This window comes from Sciurus vulgaris, assembly GCF_902686455.1.
Source record: "Sciurus vulgaris genome assembly, chromosome: 1".
In the NCBI taxonomy this organism is placed as follows: Eukaryota; Metazoa; Chordata; class Mammalia; order Rodentia; family Sciuridae; genus Sciurus; species Sciurus vulgaris.
In genome coordinates, this window is record NC_136461.1 from 133,833,852 (window position 1) to 133,856,385 (window position 22,534).

The 22,534-nt window shown below is 37.9% G+C and overlaps 2 protein-coding genes across 7 annotated transcripts in view; one reads left to right on the plus strand and one right to left on the minus strand.

The window, feature by feature from the left end:
• PLAG1 (PLAG1 zinc finger) overlaps positions 1-5,390 on the minus strand; it is a 45,960-nt gene extending 40,570 nt beyond the window's left edge. For all 5 annotated transcript variants that reach the window (XM_079148332.1, XM_079148329.1, XM_079148330.1 and 2 more), the window contains exon 1: positions 5,202-5,390. The gene's annotated coding sequence lies outside the window, so the exon portion shown is untranslated. The remainder of the gene's footprint in view (positions 1-5,201) is intronic.
• Positions 5,391-5,786: 396 nt separating this feature from the next.
• On the plus strand, positions 5,787-15,258 carry CHCHD7 (coiled-coil-helix-coiled-coil-helix domain containing 7). Of its 2 annotated transcripts, XM_079150955.1 has the most exons (5): positions 5,858-5,916; positions 6,301-6,376; positions 9,110-9,175; positions 10,577-10,675; positions 11,449-15,258. In XM_079150955.1, exons 3-5 carry the CDS (start codon positions 9,122-9,124, stop codon positions 11,551-11,553), a joined length of 258 nt encoding a protein of 85 aa, XP_079007081.1. In that variant the 5' UTR covers positions 5,858-5,916; positions 6,301-6,376; positions 9,110-9,121; the 3' UTR covers positions 11,554-15,258. The 2 variants fall into 2 exon arrangements, with proteins under 2 accessions (XP_079007080.1, XP_079007081.1); XM_079150954.1 differs by lacking the exon at positions 6,301-6,376 and having other exon boundaries at positions 5,787-5,916.
• The last annotated feature ends 7,276 nt before the right edge of the window (positions 15,259-22,534 follow it).

Consider the following 22,534-nt stretch of genomic DNA (forward strand, 5'->3'; position numbering starts at 1 on the left):
AAATTTTAATGCAACATCACACCACTTCACTTTTAAAAAATGAGATATTATTTCTGTTTTATCATCTTTTTTGAATTCTGATAAACATTATTTTAAAAAAAGCAAAATCCTTAGAACAACAAATACCAATACATAACACAAAATCAAAAAACAAAAATATTCAAGTGCCCTAGACAGATTCACACCACTATATCCTGGTCAACATCACCCTGCAAAGAGGAGGCAGGGACAGGTGTACACACTAAGCAGAACATAAACCATAGGTTAGGAGGCCAACTAAAAGTAAAAATCAAATTATACCTCTAAAATAATTTCTACTATGTTTTCGTACTGGTATATCTCATAACTTCAAATGTTAATTAAGTATACACCTATACACCAGTAATTTTATAAAATATTTTAATCTGAAATTTTCACTTAATTTCTCAAATTTTAAAATTAAATTTACAAATGAGATATAAAAGGTGCCCTGATATAAAGCAAAAGCAGTAACATACTGAATTTAGGTTTGGGCATTTCAAAAAATTTAGGCAATGAAGTAGATACAAAAAACAAGAATTAGTTACCTCTGTAGTGTTCTCATGATAAAAGAGAAAAGAATTCTCATGCATAAATTATAAAGTCATAGTTAACTTTACAGTTCATCAATCTGATGTACCCTGCCCTCAAATTTAACTTATTTGTAAATACTTTTCCAAGGCTACCTAAACACTTACTAATTGGTTAAATATGATGCCTACATTAATTCCTGTTAAAATTAAAGAAATTAAAGGTTCACCTTTGTTTTTTTGCAATTACTGATTTTTTTCCCCAAAGTATTCAATGTTCCAGAAAAGGTGTTTATCAGGTTCTTAAAACATTTAAGAACTGGCTCAAGGGACAATTTATAACCCTTTCACTTTGAACATATTCACTATCTTGGATTTTGTTGTACAGATTCAGTTTTCCTTCACTCAGCTAAAGAATCTAAGATATTACCAATACAAAGAGAACAAATTTATATTTATTTCTTATACATTTATAAACATATAAAAAAGAACATGTATTCAAAGCAATGTAAAGTTATTCAATAAAATTTATCTTTGTGTGTGTGTGTGTGTGTGTGTGTGTGTGTGTGTGTAACAGGAAATTTTTCACATATCTTGATTTTTCAAAGAATAAGATTCTAAACAAAAAATATTAAAACATTCCTAGAAGTATGACCATTTTTCATTACACAGCTCAAGAAGCAAATGATTACTAAAATAAAACTTTAAAGATTGTTATAGATATGTTTTAGTTGTCTGGTTTTTCAAATCTCCGTTAAGACAGGAATATTACATTTAATTTAGAAAACAATAATTTAATCCTAAGAAAGGTACATTTCCAGAATACCAAACCAAAATGTATTCAGTGACAACTAGGATTATGTTAAAAATGAAGGGAAATTCCTCATATTTTATTGATATTAAAACACAAAGAGTATCCTTAACATTTTAAAACTATATTGATGAAAGAAAATTCACTAATTTACTTAGCTGTAAAATGTCTGTTTATTAAAATATTTTGGTCATAATAAATATATAGAATTTTATCAGTATTAACCCACACTTAGAAAATCATCTGCCATAGCAGCTAAATTCTTTAGAATTTAGAATATGAAAATTGGCATATAAATTTCAAATGAAAGTATTAATCTGTGAGATTTCTCTAAATGAAATAGCATTTTAGGTATACAATATACTTAGATTATTTCTTTAAACTGGTATAATTTTATACTAGCTTCAGACAAAAAGAATGTTCAACAGGTAATATTTGTAAGGCATCAAAAAACCTTAACAACCAAATCAAACTAGGTATTATGCTGTAACCTATCTAAATAATTCTGCTGTAACCTATCTAAGTAATTCTCTAAGGAATTACAGATTTCATATTTGTGCACTGAGTGCATTTTCTAATACAGGCAAGTAGTTAGTTGTGCAAAACCCAAATAAGAAGTTTTATATCTTTTATATATTTCTATATAAAAAAAGTGAAAAAAAAATCCCACAACACCAACACTTCAATTTAGACTGACAATAACCTAACCATAACCTGAAGTGTCTGAACAACCTAAACAGTTCAATGATTTAATATAACTGGAAGAAATACTTTCCCTTCACTTTTACAGAGATTGAATTTATTGATATTAGCATCTGGCTTGTCAAAGTGGCAACTATTCAAGATCCAAAAGTCCCATTTATTTAAAATAGAAAAATTCTGACCACTTACAGTCAATTTAATTGTCTTAAGCCAAAAAACAATGAAAATGTAAGATAAACCTCAAAGGTTTTGTAATTATTGGTGGCATTCTAAAACCTCTGGACAGAAGATTGTTGGGAGGGGGTTCTCCATTAGTAGATCAATCCCTTTCCAATCAATTTTGATTTAGCAGTGGTTCATGGCATTAATTTTTAAGATGAGTTCTTAGAAAGTTGTAATTATTTCCAAAATAGAAGCCACAAGATGATGTACTCAAACACTACCACATCAATATAATGTTGCTATGGAGGTATTTATAGAAAGGTGCCCAAAAGAGCTCAGTTAGTAACACAAGTTAACATACAATAGACTACAAAACAATAATTTGTGTATATTGTATGGCAAGAAAAAACACTCTGTGTAAAAAATCTAAAAATTCAACTCTAACTTTAATCCATTTCTATAAATCATAAAAACAAAGGACAATAGGAATTTATTTCGGAAATTCCATATACCTGTGGAAAACGAACACCAGTTAACTTCTATTCAAGATTAACCTTAATCCCAAATACAGTGCAGCTAACAACTCACACATTTTAAATTTTGAAAACACTGTGGACATCTAAAACATAGGAGCTGATAGTAGTTTATGATTGGTAAACATTTCCTGTTAAGTAACACCAATAAATTCAACTTAAAAGATGCAAACTGACAGTTTTCAGAATTTTAAAATATTTTTATTTCAAAGCTTCAAAGTTATAGCATATGTATAGGATGGGCTTTAAAAATGAATATACATGTAAACTTTTCCTTGGTCTTGGTGTATATGCTTCCCCCCCACAAAGAAATGCTTACTGCTTATGATGTTAAAGAATCTTCACCACTCTGTAAATTTGAACCAGAAGTCCTCAATGTACCTGAAGCCAAATTGAATATTAGGTATTTTACAGCTTTTACAAAATGGCTGTAAAATCACATTATGGCATACATAGCTCTTTGATCTCACTGCACAGAATTCATAACTGTTCAATAATGCTATACTATTACACCACACACCTTAAACTATTTCCATTTTTCCACAATTCCTTCCAAAATCAGCTTCCAAAGCAAAGCAATGTAACATGAAAAGTTCCTGGGAGGGCTTGTTACACAAAAGAACAGCTTGGATGCAAACTAAGCTATATGCATATTCATCTACTGTTGAGCTTGTTTATCCCTCCTCTCTCTCCATCACTCCTAGAGGTGGGTGCACTTGAGTAATGGAAAGAGAAGGCTCTTCCATCACCACACCCTCCCAGCACCTCTGCTTTTGGTCCTCAGACAGTGAGTCTGGGTAGGTGATGAAAACCGTAAGAAAAGAGAAGCTGTCCCTTTAAAATGCCCAGCTCTGTCCCATATCCCACGTGGAACCAACATCAGCAGCACTTTGCCATTAACATCAATGTGATGCAAGAGTCACCATCCTTTTATACAGATAAAGCCAGAAAACCTCTGCTTAACATTCCTTAGTGAGGATGAACAGGTGAAGCAAACGTGTCAGGAAGGGAGAAACTAAGCAACTCCCTACCCCTCCCCAGAAGGTACTCCAGTCCTGCACTCCAGTCTCTCTGTGCAACATCACCTCTCTACCCCTCCTCTGGAAAGCCCAGTTTAAATAAAGGAGGGAGCCACTAACAAAACCTGAAGCATAAATGCGACGAAAATGCAATCTAAAGCCGGAAAGGTTTATTCTTCCAATCACACATATTAACTCTATTAAGAAAATGGCATCACTTTTTTTCCACCAAAAAAAAAAAAAAAAAAAAAACCCAAACCCCACAAAGATCATTAAAAAGGAGTTATAAAATACCAAATATAGTGTTTATCTTATCTCAGATCAGTCCACATTACCAATAAGTTTAGCAGTTTCTGCACTACTACCTCCCCCCTCCCTCCCCCTGCTTCTCTTGCATCGGATTTTCACGTTTTCTCATTGTCGGTTGAGTTATAAAAGGCTTTTGCCCTTCGAAAGTTTTAAAAAATAAATAAATATTAACTCCTTGGTCCCTGCAAAGTCAAAATGGACTTCAGGGGAAAGGCGGTTCATACTTTTACCTTTAGCGAGAAAAGGGGGAGCATCCCGGATTTTTAGGGATTTTTTGCGATTTTTTAAAAATTTTTATTTGGTTATATGCCTGAGTTCTCCCTCCATTTTGGTTGTTTATGATACTGACAACAAGCTGTCCCTGCTCTGTGCCGATCTCCTGCTTTCATTTAACACCCCCTCCCCCTCCCCCCTCGCAGCCACACACCCCGGGCTAACACCTCCCCGCAGACCCCGCACCCCGACCCCGACTCGCCCACCTGAGGAAAGGGCAAAAACAAATTCATTTCTCCAGAAAAGAAAAACCTCTTTTGAAAAAGGGGCAAAGTTACCCCAAGTCACTCAAAGTGCCCCCCAAATATTGCCGACTGCGGGTTTCCGCCAGGCCCTTGGGGAAGCGACCTTCCCCCGGGATGTTTTGGTGGAAAATGCGGAGACTTTACTCTCAAAACTGAATTTATATTAATTTTTCCCTTATTTTTCGGGTCTCTAATGTCTTCCGCTCTCGCTGCTGCCGCTGCCGCTGTCACAATATTCACAGCACCAGAGAGGAGGAGGAGGAGGAGGAGGAAAACTTTTCAAACTTTCCAGACCCTGAATAAAGGTTTTTTTTTTTTTCCCACCGACCTCACCTTCGGGTCCCCAGTCGCATCGCCCCCTGCCCTGTCAGAAGCGACTTCGGGAGTTCTCGCAGCCCCGCTTAATTATTTTATTTTATTTTTTATTATTATTTTTTCTCTCTGGGGTCCTGAGCAGGGGCTGAGAGTAGCACAAACTTTTCCTCCTCCTGCCGCCGCCGCTGCTCCTCTGCCCCCTCAGCTAGTCCCATAATTTAAATAACCCTGATATTTCTCCCGCTAAACGCCTCTCCGCCGCCCCGGACCCCGGGAGAACTCACCGCGGGGCTTTAACATCCTCCCTCCGGCCCGTCCGCCGCCTTTACACCGCCCGCGGAATTTCTAATAATTTTTTTCTCATATTTCGGGCTGGACGCGGCGGGCCTGGAAATTGTTTCCTTACGCCTCTTTCCAGCAGCCATTGTAGTGTATGCGCTGCCCCTGCAGCCCAACTTGCAGCTGCCGCTGCCGCCGCCGCCGCCGCCGCCGACGTCGCGCCCACCGCCGCCTCCCCCGGCCTGCTCGGCCACCGCCCCCGCCTCCCGCCGGACCGCCCCCGGCCCCCACCCGCCGCTGTGCCCGCCCCCTCTCGCGCTCCTCCCTGGGGCCGACCACTCGGCTCCGCCGCCGCCGGCTGCCGGCCTGCCGATTGGTCCGTAGCACCCGTCCGTCAAGCCGAAGTGTTAAGAAGCTAGCCTCGGCGCGGGGGGCGCGGCGGGGCGGGGGAGGAGGCGGGACTGCGCGCCCCGCCCCGCCCACTCCTCCCGCCTCGGCCCTCCTCCCTCCAGCCGAGGGCGGGGCGAGGCCCGCCCGCCTCCGCCGCGCAAAGCTCAGAGAGCCTGTCAGTCTGATGGCGCCGCGCGCCGATTGGGCGGGCGGCCGCCGGGGAGCGGGGGCAGCACGTTGGGATGCGCGCTACTTAAGGTCCTGCTGCGTGAGCCATTGACGTGTTTGGAGCTGGAGACGGCCTGGGCGCTGGCGAAGCGGCAGCCCGAGGTGAGTGGTCCCCCGCCCCTCCCTCCACTGCCGCTACAGGAAAGCGGAAAGAAAGGGGCGCATCTGGGCCGCCACGGGGTCCAAATCCACTTCTGCGGCGCACAACTGTTCTCTTCAGGCCTTGACGCAGTGCGGGCCGCTTCCTGTTAGTCCTTCTCTCGCCACCCGGGTCTGTATGGCCCGGGGCGAGGAAAGTGACTCCTGTCTTGTCACAGCATCTTCAGATCTTCTTCATCCTCTTTATCCAGCTTTCGAAACTAGAATGCCTTCCCCTTCTGCCCGGCTTCCCATTCTCTGCGTTCTCTCAGTCCCTGACCCCTCTTCGTCGCAGTACCAAGAAAGGTGTGTTCACCTATATCCGTTGTCCACGATTAATGTTAACAGGCAGTACCTCGGAAGGCAGCGCGGACTCGAATTCACATCCTTTCAGTTTTTCCTTCGGCTTCTCTGCCCGGCTCCGGTATGGACCCTTCCCTGGCCCTCTGCACCCAACAGTGGTTAACGGCATGGTGTATTTCTGTTTCTCGATTTAGCAGTCACAGACCCTGCTTAGGCTCTGACCTGCCAGTGGGCATGCACGTGTTCAGTAACCTTCCTTTCCTTCCTTCCCTTTAAAAGCTACTTGAAGAATGGGAACGTGAAGTACTGTATGAGAAATCAAGAACTACTTTGTTGAACGAGTTTGCTCTTTAGAGTGGACTTTAGAGTTATGCCTCAGATGTGACCCCTCCCTCAAATCTTTGGGCTTCTTTCTAGCTATTATGCTAGTATTAGAGACTTGTAACATTTGTTTAGTGCTGTACCTTCAAAAAGTAAGGAGATAAGGCCTTTTTAGCTGAGCACTCGATCTTGTCCTTCAGCTTTACTTCCCTCTGTAAATTGACATTCCTCTTCATTTCCAGTTAAAACATAGGAAATCATGCAAAGGAGGTGATATTCTGAAATCTAAACTTAGAGTGACTTGTGCTTATAATCCAGAAGGAAAAGAAAATGAAACGTAAAAAAAAATGCGAATAATGCAGCGAACGTGTTCGGGATGTATGTGATATTACCTAGTTGTTATTTTTAAAAAATTTCTGACTGATAATGATAATGAAATACAGAGTAGAATATTTTCATGTAAGGCACCCAACTTTGTGTCTGATCATTGTTAAGATTATTATATACTAAAGTTATGAACAGCTTAGAGTTCTGTGTTCTCACATCACAGGATAGATGTGGAAAAGAAAGTTGTGAATTTATTTAGCACCATTATTATTATTTTTCTTAGGAGAAGCCAAGCCTGCAAAAGAATTGTGTTCCAGAGTGAAAGGTTTCAGATATAATTGAATGGCATCTTGAATTTCCTTTTTGCCAACATGTTTCAGTTCACTGGCTGTTTTCATGTATTGTTCAATGAAAATCAGAAAATTATTTAATGATTACTAAAAATTAAAGGACCTCAGAATAACCAAAGGCTTTCCTGCCCTTCCTTGCAATTACTCCTTCAACCTGGACATCTGTCTTTTCCCTTTTTTAATTTGTATTTTTATACATTTTTTTGTGTTGAAAAGAAAAGCTTCAGCTGGGAAAGCAGATGCTCTCAATAACACTAATGTGATACAAACCCATTCAAGTATTTTAATATTTTTTTGGGCCTTTCTAAATGTACTATTCTAGCACACTGTATACACATTGTACTAGGAGTATAAGGTAGAACCTTCTCCATCAAGCCAGATGACAGGTTTTCCTTTCCAGTGAGAAATGGCCTGTTGTAAGTTCTTATGTTCTCTGCCTCTACTTTCAACATGGCTGAAGGAGGAGGTGGGCACCATGGAGAATCCAGGGACCCTTCTACACAAGAGATATCTTGAGCTCCCATTCAGGACTTGCCAAACTATCCAGATCACTCTAGTCAGGCTTTTGGCAAAAGACCCCCAACCTCCCTAACTACTGGTCTTGCTTCTCCTCCCCACTTCCAGAGCCTTCCCAGAATCTGACATTATTTGTAAATCAGTCATCAGAAAAGGGGGAAACAAAGAACTACAATAGAACAAAATAAAAACATTTAACAACTTTGACATGGGGATTCAGGATCTGTATCTGAGCCCCAGGCCTCCAGGCTGAGGCAGGGATGGGTAGGCCTTCTTTACTGGTGGTACATTTGCTCCCAGATGTACTGGTTGACTCTTGATAGAGAATACCTACACTTTTTAGAAGCTTATCTGATTTGGTTGTTTTTTCTGAATATACTGTATTTCTTTTAACACTACTGATATTTTTTGTGATTCCCCTCTTGGGCACAGAAAGTTGAGACCATTTCATATAAAAATTCTCACCTCTGTGGTCTTACTGACAAATTCATTTTTTTTAACTCAGTGGAGTGTTGTAGGTCACAATACATTATTTGCTGGTTTCTCCTTTGACCATTAGGTAGAAGGATGATTAAGCTAGAACTAGATTTGGGATTACAAGACAGATCAGCTCTTTAGGCTTAGTTCAGAGCATTTAAAAAATATTGTGGGTGGTTTATTAGTAGTATACCAATATATTGAAACCAAAATTACTTTGAAATAGTTTACTTAAGTGTTTTTTTTTTTTTTTTTTAATTTTTTTGCTTTTAGTCCTTTCTATGACATTTCTTTGAAGGTAATAGCCATACCGATTTCAGCTGAACCCTCCCAAATGGAGTTAACTGAAGAAATGTTTTTTGATTTTTTTTTTTTTTTTAACTCTGGGTTTGCAGAATGTCAACTAAACCATAATTTGGTTTTCTGCTATATTGGCTGTCCTATTGTCCACAAAGTAGTCACTCTGGTCCATCAGTTGGCTAAAGTTTTTGCTAAAGTTGGGCTATACTGGATTTTTCTTTCCTTATTTGATATGCTAATCAGTGTATAATAAGGAAGTATTATTAGATTTTATTAGTATATTTAGTTGCTTACACTTAAGTAAGCCACAACTAAATATACTTGAACTATCTTTCTCACTGGGCATTATAATCAAATTTCAATAGATGTATTTCAATATGGGCTTTGTATTAAGGCACGATGGCAATACAAAGGAGAAACATATCCAAAATACAGAGGATCCATGAAATTCTAAGTGATCATTATGCCAGAATTAAATTTTCAGTATTTGTGGGGCCAGTGAAACTTCTTGATTCATTTTCTGTCATCCACTGCCTAACAATTTTTTGTCCATCAACCTTCAGTAAGAAGACAGGATGCCTGTGGTGATGCGGCGACTGAGAGATCCTGACATAAATCCTTGTTTGTCGGTAGGGTGGTTTGTTTTTCATTTTCATGAGTGTTAAGTTGAATAAAACAGACTTCTAATTTTTTGGGCATCTGTTTTCTGTAGCTGAATAAAGTTATTTCTGTACAAAACTTACTCCTGACCAGTGTATTTTATTTCACTAGAGTATTTTTAGATGTTCATGATATAGCTAATAAAGATTCTTCTTTAATTTTGCTTCTTTGTAAAATATGCACACATTTAGTTGGCACTATAAAAGTAGACAGGCATTTGTAAGACTAAAAACAAATCTTTAGTCCAAATATGGAAAACTAGAAGGCATCACATTTTTAAATTGCCACTGAAGTTTGTGGTTTTAATAGCAGTGATTTCATCATGTCCTTGAGACAACCTGACTGAGAGAAATTGGATGATAATAGAAAACCTATTTTAAGCCTAAAGGTTTTCGCAAAGTTATCTTATAGATAGGATATTCTATTGTAATAATCTTTTATTTGCATCAATCTGGTATCTCTTATAATACTTTCCTGTAATTTTGCTACCCTTGAACAATGCTGTCATCATATTGATGCTGTGAGAAATTACATTGCCTGATCCTATGTGCATTTTTCAAAAATACACATTTGTTCTGTATATTAGTTCAGATTTCAACAACTCGATTAAGTAAATCTGTTTAAATAGAACACTTCTTAGATATGTGAAGCAAATTGCCTACCTGTTTAGTTAATTCTTTCTTTTAGATAGCTGCTTATAATCATCCATTTCACTTTGAAGTTTGTTATCCAATCTCCTTCCAGTTCAGACAGCTTAAATTTAATTCCCAAATGGCACCTACCCTCTTTTAAACTCACAGCCCTGTGTTCACTTTGGTTTTGAAGTGATATTAATGATAACTATTAAAATTACTTGCATAATAGTGTACTTACTTGCATAATAGAGTGAATGATAGCCAAAAATGCATTGAGGTGAATGGTGTTAATTTAGGTTGCCTTGATGTAGACCACTTATTAGCAATTTATTTGAAATCTCAAAATCAGCATTAAGATCAAACATCAAATCACACTGAGAATTTGGAAAATCCAGGAGAGCTGTACTGTGAGTCAAGGGACTTGTTTCTCATTCTAACTATGCAGCAGTGGTTTTGGGGTATTGCTCTTTGCTACAGTTTCTGGATCACATGATCCCAGTTCATACTTTGGCTCAAACTCCTGTGATCAGATATTCAGAAAACTCGCCCAGACTATGAAAAAGTAAGATATCTTCCCCAGGATAGTTGGCAACATTATTCTGTTTTATTGTACCTATTGAATAAAATGGTCCATTTTATCTGTCTTGGGATGAAGTAGTTTCAAAGTTTTTGTTGTTCAGATCATTTTAAGATCTCATTCTACCTTTTAAATAATGGGTTTCTTACATATTTAAGGAATCTGATGCTTCTACCAGATGTATGGATGAAAATAATTATGACAGGGAAAGATGTTCCAGTTATTTCTTGAAGTACAAAAACTGCCGGAGATTCTGGGTAAGCCTAGCTTGATGAACTTTATTTTAAAACCCATCTCTTAGGCATGAAACTTAGACCCAAGATTAACCAATAGCCACAGTCCTGAACCAGTGATGGCCGTAAGGAAACAACTTTTCTGCTATCCTCTGTGTTGTTATTTCAACCCTGAAGGATCCTAGAGAACTCTTTTTAATTATTTCATCCTACTCTATGGTATCTGAATGCAGTTTTAATATAAGCGAGTATTCCTAAGTACATAAATCTGCAGCCCTAAAATAATAACCTTGTTGTAAATTTAGTTTTCCTGAAGGTGAATAGAACATATAACTTACCTTGCTGTCATGTCATATTAGGCTTCCATTTCTGCCTCCTTTCCCACCGCCATTCGTGGTAGTTAAAATGGTTCCATTTTTCCCAATGCATTGATATGTAATTTCTGTTTCCCTGAGCACTGGATCCAGTTACTTCCTTTTATTTTGCTAAATGGACTGTTGGTTTTATCTAGCAATTACACAGTAGCTCTTCTTGGTAGACTGTATACATACACTCTTATGCTCTTGTACTCACATGGTATGTCCCCAATTCAATTACTATTAGCATATTTCTGTGAGGATAAGCATTTTCATTTTGTTTGTTTGAAACATTTATCAGGAGTCCCAGAACTACATTTTGCATTTATTTAACTTGATTTTCAGAGTTTTCTTTTTGAGAAAGTAGTAGCAAATCACTGGCAAATGATTAGCATTTCATACATGATTGATTTTGGTTTCTTCTTTTATGCCTATACACAGAATTCCATCATGATCCAAAGAAGACAGAACGGAGTGAAACCATCTATGCCCACAGCAGCAGAAAGAGATGAAATCTTGGGAGCAATGGGAAAGATGCCTTATTAAATGTTTGCCCTAAAATTGTTTATGTAAACTGGAAGCAGATAAATATTTTTAATGCACAATTGCTATAATCTTGTAAGACTTGACTGGCCTTACCCAGACAGATCTGAAGTTTTACAAGGAGAGACAGAATTCAGTTAGTGCCGTGTCTTTGATGTTTGTTCTCAGTGCCATGATAATATGTCACTGCCATGCTGTACTTCCTACAGGTAAGGAGAGTTAGGAAAGGCTTTTGGAGTTGAGTTTCTCTGCTGGGTCTCGAAAGAAAGTTTAGATGTGAACAAGTAAAGACTTAATGGGACTGAGAAGGAAGGTCGTGTTTCCAAAGAAAGGAAATGATGAGAAGAACAACATGATAGAAGGAAAGCTTTCCTTGCACGTGCAATGTCTGTTTCACCTAGAGTTTGAAGTGTGTAGAGGTGAGGGGAAAGAGTGGAAAGGTGAGTTAAGGTAGATATGTGATGGTTCTCAAACCCCAGACTTACACCTAAAATCTCTCTTTTAACTCATCTTTGTTTAAATAAGGTTAATAAATTTATTAGGGGGGAAATGGTTGCAGGAAAATTGTTCTGAATAAATGACATGAAAAAGAACTGGTGTTCTTTCTTTTCTTTAAGGAAAGGCTTAGGATCCTAGATGGCAATCCATAAATTCTGGGTAACCTTATTAAGTTCTATTATCAGTTTTTGAACTATAGAAAGACAAAAAGAAATGGGTTCCCCTGGAAGGATTTCTGTTTTCAGAAAGAGGTAGACAAGGAAGGACATGGGGGCTTATCTGGTGAGCTCACCTTCATTTTGTGATATAAAAACTGAGTATTCAGTTTGGTGGATTGTGTAGCAGCTCTCCTTATACTTGCTGCCTTTAAAAATCTAGTTTGTTTCATTTACAGAATAGTTTTATAAGGAGAAATTATTTAATAAGATTTAATGTAGAAAATCAATGAACATAAATTGCTGTGTCCCTTCTCACCTGATCCTGGATCAAGAGCATTATTTTAATGACTGCTGACAATCAGCTATTCGAGTCCAAAACAGAGCTCGAAAGTTTTTAAATCATATGACCTTGATGGTTAAATGTGATTCTATTTGAATAAAAAATGGATTGTTTCAAAAATTCTTTCAATTTTTGTAATGCTGTAGAAATAATGGATTAAAATAGGACCTGAAGGGAATGACCTCCTACTTAGGTGAGAAGCATTTCAGTACATGCTTGTTTAAGAGTTTGGAATTTTAATGTCACCTCTTTGAATGTACATACTAGTATCAATATTCATTATGTAGCTATTTCTCCTGACATAACTTTTAGAATTTCCATTTATTTATTTTTACCACTTTTGTCTTATTAATATGCCTATCAGACGTGGGTGCCTGCCTTAACCACCAGGGCCTTCCTTGTGTGAGCATTCATTTCTTCCTGAATATATACATAGAAGTTGCTGGGTCATGTAATAACCATTAAACCTTTTTTTCTAGAACCTGATAAACTGTTTTCCAAAGTGGTTGCACTGTTTTCTACAGTTCACCAACAGTTTGTGAGAGTTCCAGTTTTTCAACATCCTCATTAACACTTGTTAATCTGATCTTGATGACATCTGTCCTAGAGGATGTGACCTGCTATCTCCTGTGATTTTGCTTTGCATTTCTCTGATGGCTAGTAATGTTTGTTGAGCATCTTTTAATGTGCATATTGGCTATTTGTATATCTTTGGAGAATGTCTCTTCAGCTCCTTCATTTTTAATTGGGTCATTTTATTTATAAAATAGTAAGGATTCTTTATATATACTAGATACAAAAAAAATCAGATATACAGTTTACAAAATTTTTCTCCCATTTCATGGTTTGTATTTTCACTCTGGTGACCTTTGAAGTACAAAAGTTTAATTTTGGTGAATGTGAAGCTGTACAGCATTAACCTTTTAAGTCAGCAGAGTATTTATTGCCCTCTTCACTATAAAATTCTAATTTTTTCTTTTGTTGCTTTTGGTGTCATAGCTACAAAAGCGTTGGCTAATCCAAGGTCACAAAGATTTATACCTGTTTTCTTCAAAGAGTTTTATGGTTTTAGCTTTCACATTTAGATCTTTGATCTATTTTGAGTTAATTTTTGCATATGGTCTGAAGTTGGAGTCCAACTTTATTTATTCTCTACATCTATACAGTTGTTCCAGTACTATCTGTTAAAAAGACTGTTATTTCCCCAATTACATTGTCTTAGTACCTTTGTTGCAAATCAATTGATTTTTTTTTTTTTTTGTACTGAGGATTGAACCCAGGGATGCTTAACCCCTGAACCACATCCCTGCCCCTTTTTTATATTTTATTTTGAGACGGTCTCGCTGAGTTGCTTAGGGCTTTGCTAAATTGCTGAGGCTGGCTTTGAACTTGTGATACTCCTGCCTCAGCCTCCTGAGTGGCTGGGATTACAGACGTGGACCACAACACCTGGTGCAAATCAATTGATTATACATTTGTGAGTTTTTTTCTGAACTTTGTATTCCATTGATCTATGTATTTCTATCTTTATGCCAGCACCCCACTCTCTTGACTCTTGTAGCTTTGGGATAATGGCATAGCTCTCTGATGGTTGGTTTCTGTGAAGTATTTTGATGACAAACTAACCATTTTTGAGATTTTTTGATTGGAAAACAATATATTTAATATGTAATGTCTCCACCAGGCAAAACTGTTCAGTTCAAAATCTCTTTTTAGTAATTCCCTGATTCTTAGCTTCTCTACACCATGCTGGTAACTTCATTGTGCCCTTCTTATAAGCTGATTGTTCAAGATCTCATTGTGTCACTTTTGAGAGGTAGAGTCTAAAGGGTTTCCTTTACCACCACTGTTAAATTTGTCACTTTTGTATTTCTCTCCAAATTCTGCTTTAAGGGAAGAGAAGCTAATTAATGTGATAAATTAGTGTCAGAATGTTAGTGGATGCCGTGATATCAGGGAAGTCTTGATATCAAAAGAGAAGTCATTTACTGTCTTGTATTCACTCTTTTAGGAAGTATCTCATGACAGACTCAATAGCATGGGGGAGGGTGGCACACTGCATCTGTAGTATGTAAAAGCACCCCTTTTGATTATCACCATCTGTACCTTCCTGGGAGAAATAAACAGTATCTTTCATGGTTTTACCCTGGTGTGCATCTCATGTGTAATAAATGGCCAACAAATGCATGTGTTTTGGAAATGGGGGATTTGGAAATTGAAAAATGTGCAGGTTCAAACTGCAAAAGGATAGACAATGTACAATGAATCTGCTCCAGTAGCAGTTAATGTCAAGAGTGTTCAAGACTTTCCATGCATATACAAGTATTTTTGTATACATTTGCTTTGCAGGAAACAAACATCTTAATACATGAGATATATAGTAACTTACTTATTTTTCTTGATGACACAATTTGGGATAATTTTCTGTTAGTGGTGTGTAGATTTACTCTATTTTAGTCAGTGGCTGACATTTCCATTGTACAGAATACCATTATTGAACCAATCTATTAATGGGTATGTTGTTACCAACAAGGTTGCAACAATCAGCTTTTTAGCTGGGTCTCTGCCCTGAATATTTTTATCTGTGAAATAATTCATTAGGAGTGGAATGCCTAGGTTAAAAGTTTCTGCATTTTGAACTTTGTAAATATTGACAATTACCTGCCAAAGAGAAACACTTCCATAAATAAAGCCTGTGAGTTTCTTTCCTGACACCCTCAGTCCCACTGGTATTTTAAAACTCTTTCCTCCTTGTCAGTCTGATGAGGGAACAATGGAACTGGTGTATTCATTTCCTTTGCTTCTTTGTTTTTAGATTGTTGGTGTGAATGATTTGGGAAATTTTTGGAGTATGTATTTTGGTAGATGTATCTTTTCATATGTATTCTGTATCATTTCCTCAGTTCCTCTTTTTGTTTTTGGCTTTTTAAAAATTTCTATATAGTGTTTTATGTTTTTATGTAGTTAAATGGATCATTTTTTATGGTTTCTAGAGTTCAAAAGTATGAAATAGTCCTAGTATAAATACTGCTATTACAGTTCAATTCTGCTTAATGAATATTTGCCAAGTGCCATCATTTGAGGCTAACTGTAGAGAATGTGGATTCTAAGGCACCATCCCAGCCTTCAAAGAACTCCACTGTGCTTCAGGGAAGAATGAAATAGCACCATAGTACGACTCATAAAAAATGCCTATGTGAATGGGGACCCTTAAAAAGCACAAAGTGGCATTCACAGGTGACATATTTGAGAAGTCCTTACTGGTTAAAGCCAGAGAATGCAAAGGAAGGTAGCAAGAAAGGTAGAATGGATTCAAATTACAAAGAGCCTTGAATGCTGTGTTTGGTACATTAGACTTTATTTGTAAAAGAAAGTTATGAAGGATTTTTGAGATGGAGAGGGTTTAATCCAATTTGTGCTTTAAAACGTTCTGGAGACATTGAGACAGATTATTACAATCATCCTGGTTCCCTGAAACCGAGTTAACTGTTAACCCCATCAACTCTTGTACTACTACAATTCCTTCTCTCTACCAGGTGAATTTTCTTCCAATGGGAATGCAATAATTCCTTCCCTAAAATTCCAAAGACCTGTCTACCATCTCAGGCTAATCCCCAAATTCCTTGCCCTGATTTAAAATCCCCTGAGATCTGACACATAAAGTGGGCAGCTTGTAGGAAGTTATGAAAGAATTTGTTTCTGGATTGGCAAAACCCAATCCCTATCCTCCATGATCTTAGATTCCAAGAGTAAGACATGAAAATAACTATATCCCTTCTATACACAGTGTCTTCCTGCCACCCTTACCATCCCTAAGGGCATCCTGTTTTCTGAACTTGAATAGTGGTACCCCAACTGCTGCAGTTCTGTCTCCTTTCTGTTGCTGCACAGTCCACACATTATCTTTCTTAAAGCCTTTCTGGCATCCCCACTCAGGATTTCTAGTACTTCTTCTTCATTCCATCCCAAATCTACTATGGCAATCAAACCATGTGCCCTAGGTAGCTGGGTGCACGGTTAGAGGTGTTAACGTTAAACAAATGAAGTCTCCTAAGCGCACCCTTTAATTTTCCTTCTTGTGTTTTTATTTTGCAGAGGAAGAATAAGCAATAAAATGTAGCTTAAACATCAAATCCTTTTTTTGTTGTTCGTTTTTTAAAAGGGAAGCTCACAGAGGTAGAATTGTTTTGCTTTTCAGTTACAAACAAAAGAACAATTTCCACTGACAAATTTCAATCTTAAGAGTGGTTGCTTGTGTAAGACAGCACATGACAGTCCTGTAACTGTATAGAGTAGTTTTTGTGAGGCCTGGATCCAGTCTGCTTTTGCATTCAGTCCCCCGGCATCCCTGAAGTCTGTTGGATTACCCTCAGAGTGGCTGGGCTTTTCTTTTGAAAACAGGATGGTGCTATTACACAATGAAATGCAAGTCTGTTCTGGAATACCTCTTTTCCTCTAGGGAAACTCTTCAATTAAATTTAAAAATCTATTTACCTACAAGAGTTTTCCCAGTCTACAATTGTGACCCAGGTCTGTACACTCAGTTTTTCTGCTACTTATCTGTGTTTGATGACCACAAGCAAGTAGGCTTGGGACCAACTTGAGTTTCTTCCCCAAATCTTGGTAGGCTTCCTAAAGAAATAAAAAGAAAGAGTCATTTGAAAGCATTGCATTTCATTACTGGTAGGCTTTGGGGAAGGGAGCAGGTTGCCTACAAGGAAGTTCAAGCAGGGAAAGAGAGAGGGAATGACAGAGACCAATGAGATGCTGAGAAAGGAAGACAGTGATCCCATTGAGTGCAGGACACTGACTGGATCACAATGATCCCTGAAAGAGAAACAACCATTCACAATGGAAATAAAGGTCCCCATGCTAGAATCTCAACTAACAAGTCTAGCTTAGGACACAAGGTAAAACATGGCGGGATGTGGAAAGAGCATTTGGGCGTGCGATCTGGCCCTGCCACCTATTACCTGGATGGTCATGAGTTAATTACTTCATCATTGAGCACTTTTCCTTATGTGAAACATGTACTTAAGAAAATAACAACTTATAGATTATTGTGAAACCCAAAAAAGTTCTCCCATATGTTGTGCTAATAGATATTGTTGATATTCAAAGGGCGTATATATAGATACTGATTTATTTGTAATAAGCGAAGGTCTCAGCAAATTCTTTGTCAACTCTAATAAAGCTTTAACATTGGACACAACAATTGTTTTATTTAACTGTCCCCTTAAACCTTCCTGCCAAAAAAAACCCACCACAATAAAAAATAAACCTTTCCATTTCTGCTAGGAAAGGTTACAAAAAGTCAAATTGATGGTTCTTTTATATTACTCCTTTTGGTTTATGGTTTCATTCTATAATTTGGTCCAGAACGTTCTCTCCTTCTCATTTCCTTCTCAATCACACTCTGCCACTATCCCAGTTCCCTTGTACACACCTAAAGTATCCAGTAAGCAAGAACAACAACAAAAAATTCCCCTGGCAAGCAATGGGGAGATTGTAAAAGGAACTGGAAATATTTACCAAGTCACTGAGAAGAAACTCAATATTGTTCATCAATGTTCAGGACATGACACACATAATACAACTGGTCATTGGCTAGATTGTTCCACTACCCACGATCCAGAGTTGTTCTCTTTAAAAGCTGTCCTTCTTTCTGAGCTCTAGCCTCTTTTCACTTCCACTGAAGTCTCTCTCTGTGCTGATTGTACTTCACCTAGTCCCCTTCTGAAGTAACTCTAAACCTCAGACGCAACTTCCTCTCCTTACCCATTCCCTGTGTCTTAGCACTGAGTACGGTTCTCCGGAACTCCATACTCAATTACATGTTGGTGCTTATCATTTTGTCCCTGCACTATATACAGAAATTCTGTCATATCTTGTCCTAAACTGCAAAAGCAGAGACCATAATGGATCTTCACATTGAACAGCACTTTGCAGTATATAAAATACTGTCAGAAATGTGAGCATATCTAAATCTCATCATGACCCCGTGAAGTCAATATTCTTCTTCATTTGCAAGGCACGGGACTAAGACCCATGCAGTTCAGATAACCTGCCTATTCAGTGTGATTTCCATATTTTTCCCCTGTTCTGTCCCAGTGGACCTTACCTCCCCTTTGTCTTTTATTTCCTTTGCAGCTCTGTGACCATTATTTAAATGATCATTCATTTCACTCATATTACTGAACTAGTATACAAAAAATAATAATTCAGTAGGGACATCCATTATATTTTAGGAAGAAGTTATAAATTAACCAGCACCATTTACTAGATAACTGATTGTCCATGAAACCTTTTCATTGATTCTAAGAACTCTTTCAAAATGATCAATTCTATGTGTCCTATCCACCTTGTCTCATGTCTGCTATTGAATTGATAGCGGGGACATTAGCAAGAGATGAAAAAATGCTTTATGTCATGAAATAGTGAGAGAAAAATAAGGCAAAAAGTCTTGATGACTGCAAAATGGAATTTTTATTTTTCCTGGATAAGTAAGTTGGTTTTGTTATTTTCTTGTACTAACAAGTTTCTTGACACATATACGGGCTCTTTAAAGACACAGGGACCTGTGGATCAGGGTGAAGGTGTTTTCAGTTTATAATGTACACACTTGGCAACCAGAATGTCCTCTCATCTCTCTGTTTCTTTTACTTCAAATGTATATGTCACCTTGTAGAACAGCATTCCAATCCTTTGACAACGTCTATATATAATTCCCACTTTTGAAGAATGTCTTTCACAATCATAAGAAACTACATTTCTTTAGTTCTTAGGAAACCCAAACCAAACCACCACCCCACCAACACCCCCGCCCCACCACCACCACCACAAAAAACAAACAAACAAAAAAACCTGGCTAATTCTCCTGCAGTCCTGCTACCCACAGGCTGTTCATCTCCAGCTTCCCATAGCCTTGTGACACTCCATACCTGGGGCAAGAGCATTTACACTAGGATTGTGGTCTGTTATTATCTCCTTGATTAATTTCATTATTTCCTTGTCCATTTGTAAATTTTGATATCAGGGGATGGGAGAGAAGGTGAAAAGAACTGAGGAGAGAAGATATAGTATGGGAGGAAGTACATTGTTGGTGGTTGGAGGTGTGACCTCTACTGTTTTCACTGGCTAGGTTTATAATATCACTTAACTTCTTTCTAACTGTGGGCTTTGGAAAAAATTCTTTAAGCTTAAAAGTCTCATGTTCTGCAACTGTAAAGTGCTAGCCTCAGAAAGTGGTTGTTCATCCAGTAAGATGATGTTGCAAAAAACTTAACACAGTGACTGGACTCTAGGAAGCACTGATAAATTTTGGCTGTTGTTGGTCTCTATTCCTGCCTTTTGAGTAGTGGGAAAAGCAAAAAGGTGGTCATGAAATCTCCATTAAAGTAACAGGGTATGTATCTGGAAAATCAAGGAGTTTACATTTTGGTTTTTATTTGCTAGAATAATAGATAAATACTACCTATCTCCATGTTGCTGAGCTCCTAAATAGCATCCAAGTCAGTCTTGAGTAAGAATTTTTTAGTGCTGAGTGATTACAAGACTCATGATAGTTATTTCAGTATCTGAGTATCTCTAAGGGAGAGGGCTAGCTGAATGAGACTGTATGGTTTGGCAACTCAATCATCTTCAAGAAGACATAGTAACTGCATATTGACAAAGACAGTATTATGGTATTTAGTTTGAATAGAGACCTTCCTCCAGAAATACTTATGGCTCCAAGATTCTTAATACTTTTCTCAACGATAAAATCAATGATGGATGAATTAATTTGAAAGTGAGTAACAAAAAGAGAGAAGGCATTTTAAAGAATATGGATTAGGGTAAGTCAAAGAAATGAGTGTGTTTAGATTAATAAAAGTTCTTGGGGATGGGGAATGTGAGAGGAAAGGAAAGAGATAAACACAAATGACATGGACAAAGTTTAATGTAAAATTTTGCCATAGTTTCATACTACAAGGAAAGCAAGCAAGGAAAAGATTTTGGAGTCAGCAGGGCATGCATAATGACCTGAAAATTAGAGATGTTCAGCATTCATTTATTTGTATAGCAAGTATTTGTTGAATACCTGCTGTGTGTTACACAGTCCTTAGAACTTGAGATTCATGCCTGAACAAAATAGGCAAAGATCTCTGCCCACATAGAAAGTATACAATAAAGTAGAGATACAGACAATTTACAATAAACATGATAAATGAAATAGATAACATATTAAAAGTTTGCAAGTGCTGTTGACAGAACCCATAAGGTAAGATAAGAGCTTGGTGTGGGTGCCTCAAGGGTGAGGATGAAAGGAGGTTGGCAGACCAGGAAGCTGGGGTATGGAACTATTCAGCATGGTAAGGGTCAGGGGAGTAAAGCCTGTTCTTCTCTGGCAGTGGTAGCTGGTGCTGTTCCCCAAAGGATGTAAAGTATTTGAATTTTACTTTTCGAATGAACATCTCCGGGGACTTAGAATGTGGAAATTAAAGTGGTTATATGAAGGATCGGTCTTAAAAGAACCTGGAAATCATATTTACTGAAGTAAAGAAAATGCACCAGGGCATAGTAGCATCAAAGCTTTCCAGGGTCCAGGCAGCAAAATGCACCAGAGATGCCAGGACAATGAGTAAGTGCAATGAACTTTAAAACCACACACAGCAGGGAATGAGTACGTATATTGTTATCCACAAAGTAAGCAATGACTGTACATGAAGTCCAAAAGCATTTTCAATTTTGAATCTCTAGAATGCTGAGTATCTTTGAAGAAAAAACCCCACCCACAGGGATTCTAAGATCTTAACTGAAAAACTCAGTTATTTCTGAATACAATGCCAATTTCCTACGTTATTGCTTCAGTATACCACTTTTCTCTAGGACTCATGGTCAAGTTTGGAACTATGATCAGAAGACTGTCATAAAATATCTAGATACTAGTTTGAGAGTGGATTAGAACAATCTCAGGCAGAGGAAACACTTTTTCCCTTTTAGGAAGCATGCCATCTATTGCCCTAACTGCTGGAGGACATGCTATAATGACCATGTTTTTTGGGGAAACTTCCTCTCTGACAGGGGCAAGCACACCAAATGAGTCCATGTGTTAAAATGTGGAGGGTCTATCTAAGCAACAGGGAGAATTTGGCAATCTCTGAGTTACTGCTATAAATTTATGGCACAGTGGGGTACTCCTCTCCAATTCCCATCCCTGGACCAGAGAACAAATTTAGGACATATGGAAGAGACTTTCCGCAAATTCGAAATCTTCCCAGGGCCAACCCTAGTGTAATCTAAGTTTCATTAACATTGTGCCCATTGAAAGATGTGACAAGTGGCAGGAGTTTTCTTAACCACCTATCTAGTTAAACCAGGTTTCTCCCTTGGGATGCTCCAAGTTGGTGCTTGAAAACTTAAACATAATAAAATAATACCAACCGCAGAAGAAAAATATTTGAAAAACTTTGCATCTGTATTGAACATGTACATTGAAAGATGTGACAAGGGGCAGGAGTTCCCAAAGTATTCCAAAGCATTCCTGGGTGATTGGTACCAGGATACCCCTACAGATATCAGAATCAGTGGATGCTCAAGGCTTTTTTATAAAAGTGTAATATTTGCATGTAACTTATGCAATCCTCTTGTATACTTTAAATCATCTCTAGATTATTTATAATAGCTAAAATAAATGTAATCACTATGTAAATAGCTGTTATACTGTACTTAGGAATAATGGCAAGAAAAAATGTATGTACATGTTCAATACAGGTGCAAATTTTTTCAAATATTTTCTTTCTGTGGTTGGTGGGATCCATGATGTGGAACCCACAGATGTGGAGGGTCAACAGTATATCGCCTCTCAGGACATGCTGGATGCAGTGGTAGCTGCATGAATGCAATGAATAAGACAAAATCATCTCCACACTTCAGAACACTGGAGTTCACTCTCCATGCTCCACTCATATAAGAAGTTGCTCAAATCAAAATATTTCACAATATTCCA